Below are 9,748 nucleotides of genomic sequence, written 5' to 3' on the forward strand. Positions count from 1 at the left end.
TTCAACCCCTAGCCTGGAACTGCCATATACCGTGGATGTGGCCCTTAAAAAATAAATAAATAAATAAAAAAGAAGAAAAAATAAAAGGAAATTTCAAGACATGTTACAGCATGGATAAACCTTGAAGACATTATGCTAAGTGAAATCAGGCAGTCAGAAAAAGACAAATACTGTATGATTCCACTCATATCAGGTCCCTAGGGTGGGCAAATTCGCAAAGACAGAAAGTAGAAGGGTGGGTGCGGGGCACTGGGAGGAAGAATGGGGAGTTAGTGTTTAATGGATACAGAGTTTCACGCTGGGAGGATGCCCAAAGCTTTGAAAATGGATGGTGGGGATGTTTGCAGAATAACACAAATGTCCTTCATGCCTCTGAACCACGCACTTAAAAATGGTTAAAATGGACAATTTTATTTATGTTTTACCACAATTAAAAAAAAAAAAAAAAAAGCACGCACACACCCCCGCCCCCAAAAGGCAGTGTGGCCAAGAAAAATATCTCCTGGTCTAATTCTGCCTCTGCCTCTAGTATGACATCTCTGCCTAGAGGCAGGAAAGGCTGGAGGTGAGGTGGAGTCTGAGATTTGTAGGGTGGAGAGGATGGGACACAAACAGCGGAGAATGGAAGAGGGCATCAGTGGGGCCAGCGCCTGCCTCCAGACCCCAAGCCCCACCTCAGCCACCTTCCCCTCCTCTCTGTCCCCACTGTCCCCAAGCAGGGCCAGGTCTCTTCCCGTATCGGCTTGTTCCTCTTTGACTTTTGGTCCATCTCCCACTTGGCCTGGGCGGTGCCCTTTCTAAAACCTGGGTCTGACCATGTGTGTCTCCTGCTTAAGCTCTTTCAGCAGCTCCCATGGCCTCAGCTTCAGCCTTGCAAGCAAACTCCAAGCCATTGTTTTCTGGCTTCGCAGTCTTGCCTTTTCCAGGCCCCAGGTTCCTTTACGTTACACACTGTAACTTTTCGGGGGGGCTCCACCTGCGCTATGAGGCAGTTCCTGGGCCAGGGATTGCACCTGCACCTTGGCAGTGACAACACCAGATCCGTAACCACTTGGCCGCCAGGGAAACCCCACAGTAACTATTTTTGAATACCTTCCACGTGCAAATTAATAAATATTATCCCAATTTTCTCAACAACCCTGCAAGGTAGGTATCATTGACACTACTTTTTTTTTTTTCTTTCTTTCCTGGCTGCTCCGTGGCACATGGAGTTCCTGGCCAGGGATTAGATCCAAACCATAGTTGTGACCTAAGCCACAGCTGCGGCCATGCCAGATCCTTAACCCACTGTGCTGGGCCTGGGATTGAACCTGCACCCCAGGGCTCCTAAGATGCCGCCAATCCCCTTGTGCCACAGTGGAACTCCCCACTGACTCCACTTTAGAGATGGGGAAACTGAGTCTCACACAGACTTGGTGGGCCTGGGGGACCTAGGCTCCCATTAGGAGCCTATGTTGGCTCCTTTGTCCTTCTCTCGGGTGCCTCAGTGCCTTTGCTTATGCATGAGCACAAATCTGTGAGCCGTCCGCAGATCACCACGCAGCACCCCTGTCCCAGACCTTCCCCAGCACCACGTTTCCTTCAGCGTTCAACACTGTTAGAAATGCCCCAGCACCTGGAGCTGCCGAGTGCATACAGAGGCTCCAAGAGCAGCACCGATGAGATGGCTCCACTGATGAATGCGGTCGGATCCCCCCCCAGCCCCGGGCCCAGCCCGCCCTCCCCTGTGCTCCCTCAGTCCTCTGATGCTGGAGAAGCTGTTGCACTTGGACTGTGGTCCTTCCTTCACTCGTGGGCCTCCCCTGAGAGACCCCAGCCACTGGGCCCAGCGCCTGGCCTGCTCCAGTGCTCGGCCACCTCTTGCCAAACACTTGAATCGATGTAGGAACATCCCCAGCGGGCACTTGCTTCATTTCTGCTTCATTCTCACTGTGGGCTCGGAATGAGGTCTGACCTTCAGGGAGGAAGGGGCCGCCCCGTGCAAGGCCCTCCGGGGCTGGGATCTCCCCCAGCTCCCAGAGACTGGCCTGTCTTCAGGAGGAGCCCCGGGGCAGGGTACGGGGAGCACAACTACCAGCAGCAGCATGTTTTATTGCAACCAGAATCCCCTGGTCATGGGGGAGGGTGGGGCAGAGGGACGTCAGTCGCTGATGCCATGTCCTCAGTCCTCAGCACGGAGCTGGAAGTCCATCTGGCTGTGCTGCCCCCGCCCCCCAGCAGGGGCTGAGGCAGAGGGAGGCCAAAAGCAGAGTCCGCCTCAGCAGAGCCTTCGTCCAAGGGCTCTGAGGAGCAGCTGGCAGTGGGGGTGCTGGGGGCCCAAGATGAAGAGGCACTTTGGGCTGCACATGTCCTCATGGGGCCTAGGGGACAGCAATGAGGCCTCTCTGCCCACGGGTAGAAGGTGGGAGGGAGAGAAATAAAGGCTCAAAGTGAGACATCACTGGCCAGCAACCACACAGGTGGGACCTTGGGACCCGGACTTCTAGGCCAGGGCAGTGTCCACCCCCTGCCTCTGGCGTTCAGCCCAGCCTGGGCACCCAGCTTGGCCAGCATCGGGTCCTATGTGGGGATCTGCAGGTGGCCCAGGTCCTGGTCCATGATCTGGAGGACGTCGTCCAGGATGGAAGGCCCCAGGTCCACGTGCAGAGAGAGCAGGGAGCTGGCATGGGACAGGAAGGGCTCCTCGGCCCCTGACTCGGGGGTCAGCCCACTGTGGGCGGAGCCAGCCTCCGGAATCCTCCAGATGTCCACACACCCTGCCTCCTGCGGGGAGGGCTGTGGGGAAGGCTGAGGGGTCTCCAGGTGCAGGCGCGGGGGTTTGGGTGGGGCCTGGGCGGTGGGCAGGGTGAGGGCCTGGGGCCCGCCGATGACCGGGAGGGAGATGGCGTTCTTGAGCAGAGGGGACGGCCCATCGGGGAGCTCGCGCCCGCTCAGCGTGGCCGTGCGCGTGAACTGGAAGGGCAGCTCGAAGCTGCCATCCTCCTCGCCTTCCTCGATGGCCGTCCCCGGCAGGAGGTGGAACTTGCCCTGCAGGAAGGAGATGTCACCAAACATGTCGCTGCCGCCGCCGCTGCCGATGTGGATGGTGTGGCGGAAGTCCCCCAGCGGCGGGCTGATCATGTCGGAGGACAGCAGGTCCCGCAGCTTCTCCTTCTTGCCCTTGCGGCTGCCGCGCTTCAGATAGATGGGCACCTTGGTGGACATTGCGACCTCGGCACCCAGGCCTGGCTGCCAAGGCTGGAACCGTCCGTTATCACCACCCTCACCCAGAAACCCCGAGGGAGGGGTCCAGACCCCGCAACACCCGCCAAGGGGCCAAGACTAGCGTGTGGGGTGTAACCAAAGGTGACCCCAGGAATTCAGAAAAGATCAACGATCGATGAAGTCCAAGGTAAAGACAGCAAAAATCCCTGCCTCCCAAAAGGGTTGAAAACTCTTCTGAAAACTGGGAGCAGGAAGGTACAGAGCTTGGAGGCCGTGATGCTCTCGGGGTTCAGGGCCGAGGAGCTGAAACACCAAGGGTACAAGTCAGGGACAGGATGACAAAAGGCAGAGGTCCCTTTATCAGCCCCAGGAACCCACGTGGGGCTGCACTCCTGTGGGAAGCCCCTCCGGCAGGAGCCTCACAGACTTACTGCGCGCAAGGCCTGGATCACCAGCGTCAAGCCCTCCCTCTGCAGGTGGAGAACCTGGGTGACAGGGCTGAAGTCACACACAAGGCCCTGGCCCTGGTCTCTCGCCCTGAGTCCCCAGCTCCGCTCATCACGGTCGCATGGGTGCTCATCCCTCTTGCACTCAACTGAGCCCAGGGCATGACTGGTGCCAAATTGTCTGGGGGGTCTCAAAGCTGGTGGAGGATGGCGATCTTGCAACCTGTCTTGCCCGCCCAGGCCTGGCACGGAGCCAGACTCGCAGCAGGTGTTCAGCCGACTGCACCTGAGGACAGACACCTCCTGTTTGGCCCAATCACATCCTACGCGGAAGTGAGGTCACCTGCTCAGGGTTTCTGCTTTTCTTCTCCTCTGGCTTAGGGGTGCCTTATGGACAAGGGCTGAGTTTATTGTCATTTCTGCCCCTCCCCCCTGCCCTAGCACCTAAGGGTTACAAATATTGAGGGGGTGGGGGCTCTGTGTGCCTGAATTTTGCTGAGTTCTTTGCCAACACGTCTAATTTCATCATTACAGCCACCCTCTTGTCATTCCCATTCTAAAACTAGAGCTATCAGACATTTTGGAGGGATTCCCACAAGGCATTGCAGAAGGAGAGAAGCAAAATGCAAAAATGTAGTCTAGAAGATTCCATTTGTTGAAAGCATTGACCAGCTCCCCTCCCTGCACATGCATATATGTGTATCTACATGTAGGGATGTATAGGATCATATCTTATACAGGAACTGAGAAGAAGACAGAAGGCCAGCATGAAGTTGTCATACATGCCTCCTAGACTGCGGAGGGGGGCAGGGATGGGGTGTGGGGTCAGTGACATGGGAGGAAAGTTGTCCTCAATAAATAATATCTCTGGAGGTCCCGATCTGGCGCAGCGGAAAAGAATCCAACTAGGAACCATGAGATTGCGGGTTCAAACCCTGGCCTCACTCAGTGGGTTAAAGATCCGGCGTTGCCATGAGCTGTGGTGTAGGTCGCAGACGTGGCTCAGATCTGGCGTTGCCGTGGCTGTGGCGTAGGCTGGTAGCTGTAGCTCCTGTTCGATCCCTAGCCTGGGAACCTCCATATGCCACAGGTGTGGGCCTAAAAAAAATATATATATATACATATATATATGTGTGTATATATCTTTAATATCTGGTCCCATTACTAAAAAAAATGATATATGTAAGTTAAATATGAAAGGACAGTTGCCAAAACATTGATGGTGTTTCCTTCAAGGTGGTAGAATTCCAGGCGACTTTCCCTTTTTGTGCATACTTTTGTAAGCTGAAATTCTTTTTTAATTTTTTTTTGGCCACAGAGTGCAGCGGCTTCATGCGGGATCTCAGTTCCCAGACCTGAGATCAAACCTGGGCCATAGTGGTGAAAGCATCTCATCCTAACCACTAGACCACCAGAGAACTCCCTGTAAACTCCAAGTCTTAATAAGAAGCAGGTATTATTATTATTATTGTCATTATTATTTCTTGGCTGCATCCGTGACAGAGTGGGCCAGGGTTCGAATTCCAGCTGCGCTTGTGACCTATGCCATAGCTATGGCAGTGCCAGATCTGCTGTACAGTGGGAAATCCAGAAGCATGCATTATTTATGAGCGCATGTTATTCACGGAATCAGAAAAAAATAAAGATATTTTTAATGTGGAAAAAATAAATACACTCTGGAGGGGTGTCATATGGGTTTAACAGAAAAAGGAAGTGAGGCAAGCACTCCCTCTGGTTCCCATGGTGGGGGATTGGCCCCATAGTAGAATCAGAGCACAAAAGGCAAAGAAACTTGTCCAAGGTCACCCAGCAGGTGTCCAGGTGAGCCCACCTACCCCAGGGGGCTGGGGCTGAGCAGGTGGGAAGTGGCTGGGGAAAGGTGGAGCAGGAGAGGGGAGGCCTCTGCTAGTTCCTCTGCCCCATCCTTCATTCTGAGCAGTGAGAGGGGTGGGCAGGAGGGAGCAGGAAGGAGGATGCAGGAGAGGCAGAGTCCCAGCTGCTCTCCCTCTCCCACCCCAGCCCAGACCCTCACTCAGGAAACCCCACCCCAGGACCAGACATCCCGGGTCAGTCATGCTGAACCACAGAGACCAGACATCTTGCCCCTCCCAGAGCACCTGCAGCTTAACAGGAAACAAAAGAATGAGTCTCCGGTGGCAGAATTCCAGCTAAGTTTGGAAGGAGCTGGGGAAGGTGGGGGGAGGCCAGGAGTGCTCTGAGGTCTTGGAATCCCATCATTCATTTATCTAACAGATAATTATCTGTGTCCCCCACGCCAGGTCTAGGGGCCTATCTGGCCCCTTGGCAGGCGAGGAGTCCTGGGCTAGCTTTTCTTTCCTTTCTACTCCCGGAGAGGGCGGCTGAGTGGTGGGATTTGCCCAGAACTTGGGCCAGGCCTTCCCCCCCTCCATCCTACAAGGGCGCCAAGACAGCCTGAGTGTTTCCACAACAGATCTGGCGTCCCTGACAGCTCCCTCGCTCTGAGCCAGATGTACCCACCCAATTCCAGATGTGGAGAGCACTGAGGCTGGGGGGAAGGGTTGGGCCCCTGTCAACCACCAGGGGAGAGCTGGGAATTGCAATCATCAAGCCCCAAGGATTCAATTCGGATTTAGCAACCACCAGACCCCAGGCTGCAGCTCCCCTAGTATGGTTTCCATCATAACGCTCCCAGACACAGCATAGTGGGTGCAATTATTGGCCTCTGCAGAGGCAGAAGCTGAATCTCAGAGACATTAAGTAACTTTATTAATGTCATCCAGCTAGTAAGAGGAAGAGTGGGCATTGATACCTAGCTAGGTCCCAATGGCTCTGATACAGTGAGCCATGCCAACATCTGCAAGCTGCACGGGGAGCAGGAGAGAAAAAGGCTCCCAGCTGGGCCGGGGCCGCTGGATCCCTGGCCACCACCATTTAACTCCTACCTCTTGGCCGCCCCCTCTCTCAACTTGCTAGCATGCAGAGAAATGGGAATGAGGTCTCTGTCAGGACAAGGCTTAGTGAGAGGGGTGTTGGGACAGGTGGCTCCCTGCAGCTTTGGGAGGAGCAGAAGGGAGCCATCCCAGCTTTGTGGGCTTGTTCTGGAAGGATCCCTGGGCCTCCTTTAGAGAAAATGACTTCCTGAAGGTAGAGCCTCTCCTTTCACAAAGAATGTTAGGCCACTCCCCACCAGGGATGCCAATAAAGCCAACCTCTGACCTTCAAATCAGGAGACTGACCTTGAATCTATCTCTACCTAGGACTCGCTCTAACCTTGGGCAAGACCCTTCCTCTCCGGGCCTCACCTTCCTCATCTATGAAATGGGATGACAATAAAGCCAACACCAGGGACCCTACTGTCATACTGCAAGTGAGAGAGAGCCCCGATGGGCGACAGACAGGGTTAGCGGGTCACTGTCAGCCCCGTTATTTATCCAGCAAATAGCTGTAGGGCTTCCTCAAGTATTTTGGTTCTCTGGGGACAGCGCTCCAAACAAGACCGAAAATGAACAGCCCCTGGGCGGAAGGGTCGGTCGGCGCTGAGTCTCCCCTGCTGGCCACGAGGTCTCCCAGCGTCCCTAGGCGGAGCGGTTCTCGGGTCCGTGGCCACTAGGTGGCGCGCGCGCGCGCTCCCTCTACTGCCCCGCGTCCGGGAGGAGACCCTTTGCGCACCGGGGTCCCCAGCGCTTCTAGCGCTCCCGGCAAGCTCCCTCCCAAGGAGCTGCACATTCGCTAACCAGGTGCGGATAGTCCGCGGGATCTTCTTCTCTTGGGAGCGCCCTAGTCTCACAACCAGACAATAGGGGAGAAAAGGAGCGATCAGGGACGCTGCCCGGGTATCCAAACTCAGGGAGGAGCCTCCCCCGTGCTTTCCAGCTTGGGCGATGTCCGAGTGTCCGCTCGGCGCGGGGCCAGAGCTCGGACATGCGGCCCACGCCCCTGGCTTCCGCGGGTCGGGCTCCTCAGCCCCAGCTCGGGTTCCGGAGCCGACCCCTCCCCGCCCTCTTTCTCCCGCGCAGCCCAGCTCAGCCCGGATTCGTTTCAGGACACTCGCGGCTAAGGCTAAAGATAGGAGGACACCTCACCATTGGCTAAAAATACGACCCCAAGCTGGGCTGCGGGAGGGCATTCCCGGGTCCTGGGGGTGGGGCGGGGGCTCTGGCGCAGCGTGGAGGGCGGATCCAGGAGTTCGTGTTCGGGATGCGCAGCGCCCCGCAGGCCGAGGGGGGCGCGGGCGTGGCTGCCAGGACCGAGGCTCGGGTGAGAAACACCTTGGAGCCCGAGGCACTGGGGTAAGGACCTTGTGGAGGTAAGTCGGGGGCTGGGGCGCGAGCTGCGATAGGGCGCCTCAGGATGGGCCTCTCGAGTGACCCTCCAGGAGCGCGGTCGGACTACACAGTCCCCACCTGAACTCACCTGGAGGCGCGCAGGCGGCGGACGGGTGGGCGGCAAAATCTCCGGAGCTGGACCGTGCGGCGATGGGACCGACTAGGGCTGTGAACTTACAGTGCGCACCGTGGCCCCTGAAGCCCCGCCCCCTATCCGTGGAGCCAATGCGGGGGCCGCAGCAATCAGGTCCCGCCCACAGCCCCGCCCCACTCCGGGGCGAGCCTGGGCTCCCACTTGGGAGGCGCGGCGCTGGGGTCCAACAGCCACGCCCGCCCGGGCGTCCGGTCCAAACTCTGACGGCTGCGAGCCAGACTGCGTCCGATGCCCGGACTGGATTCCTCGAACTCCGGCTGTGCGGGTCGGAGCTAAAACTATCGGTTCTGGGAGGGCAGCAGCTGGAAGACTGAATTCTGCAGAATTCACAGAGCGTCCTTGGACGAGTTCCCTCCCTGGAGGGCTGGGTCGGGGAGGCGCCCGCACAGTGTCTTCAGTGACTCCTAAAGAAATAAATGAGGCCTCGAAGGCACTCACGTTAAAATATTACAAACTTCCAAGAGCTTTCAGGAGTTTTGCCCCTCCCTGGAAAAGGGGGCATTGCGGGTGGACCTGCAGAGTGGCCTGGCCACACCCATATTTGTCAACCGGCTAGATGGCTTCCGGGGCGGGGGTGGGACCCACACTTGGACTCATTACAACGTTGGTTGATTGGCTGGAAGGTTGGTTGGTTCATTTATTCATTCATTCGTTACTAGAAACATTTACTGGAAGGCAGGCCCTACCCAGGCAGGCTGAAGGGAACTCAGCCCTTGCCCGGTTCAGCGATTGAGCAGATACTTTGGGGGCATCCATTAAGTGTCAGACACTGTTCTTGTCGCTGGGGATTCAGCCCCTCTGGTCTGGGACCTACTGTCCAATGAAGGGAGATGGAGGAAGCCCCGGTCCCCAAGTACACAGTGATACTCTGCCAGGTGAGCAAGTGCTAGGAAGAGCGGGTGACAGCTGTGACAGTACACTGCGACCAGGATGGTACATCCTGTACGTGTGGGAGGGGCTCTTAGGGAGAGAGGGTCAGGAAGGCATCCTGAAGGAGGAAGGATGCTGGGGGTGGGGGTGGGGGTCAGCCAAGTTGGGGGGGAGGAAAAGATCAGGAGAAAGGGAGTCAGGTAGGCAGAGTGATAGCCCCCCCCCAGAGATGTCCCGGTCCTAGTCTCTGGGACCTGTAAATACAGAGTTTTGTTACATAGAAAATAATAACTGAGGTTGCCCATGCAATTACAGTTACAAATCAACTGACTTTACTTTCTTTATTTACTTTTTTCGGCCATACTCTAGGCATATGGAAGTTCCCTGCCAGGGGTCAAATTGGAGCTGCCATAGTCAATGCCAGATCCTTAAACCACTGTGCCCCAGTGGGAACTCCTCAACTGGCTCTAAACTAGAGAGTTTTTTTTTTCCCCCTTTTCTAGGGCCGATTCCCACGGCACATGGAGGTTCCCAGGCTAGGAGTTGAATCAGAGCTGTAGCCACCAGCCTACGCCAGAGCCACAGCAATGTAGGACCCGAGCCGCATCTGTGACCTACACCACAGCACATGGCAACACCAGATCCCTAACCCACTGAGCAAGGCCAGGGATTGAACCCGCAACCTCATGGTTCCTAGTCGGATTCGTTAACCACTGTGCCATGGCAGGAACTCCTAAACTAGAGAGATTATCCTGAACTGTCTGAAC

General features: G+C 56.3%; 1 protein-coding gene across 2 annotated transcripts; it reads right to left on the reverse strand.

Annotated features, from left to right (window-relative positions):
* CDC42EP2 (CDC42 effector protein 2) lies at positions 2,072–8,615 on the reverse strand. 2 transcript variants are annotated; one of them, XM_013994106.2, is made up of 3 exons: positions 8,046–8,171; positions 7,367–7,409; positions 2,072–3,507 (listed from the first exon to the last, which is right to left on the reverse strand). In XM_013994106.2, exon 3 carries the CDS (start codon positions 3,202–3,204, stop codon positions 2,560–2,562), a length of 645 nt encoding a protein of 214 aa, XP_013849560.1. In that variant the 5' UTR covers positions 3,205–3,507; positions 7,367–7,409; positions 8,046–8,171; the 3' UTR covers positions 2,072–2,559. The 2 variants fall into 2 exon arrangements, with proteins under 2 accessions (XP_013849560.1, XP_003122586.1); XM_003122538.5 differs by lacking the exon at positions 7,367–7,409 and having other exon boundaries at positions 8,046–8,615.

This window comes from Sus scrofa, chromosome 2, assembly GCF_000003025.6.
Source record: "Sus scrofa isolate TJ Tabasco breed Duroc chromosome 2, Sscrofa11.1, whole genome shotgun sequence".
In the NCBI taxonomy this organism is placed as follows: Eukaryota; Metazoa; Chordata; class Mammalia; order Artiodactyla; family Suidae; genus Sus; species Sus scrofa.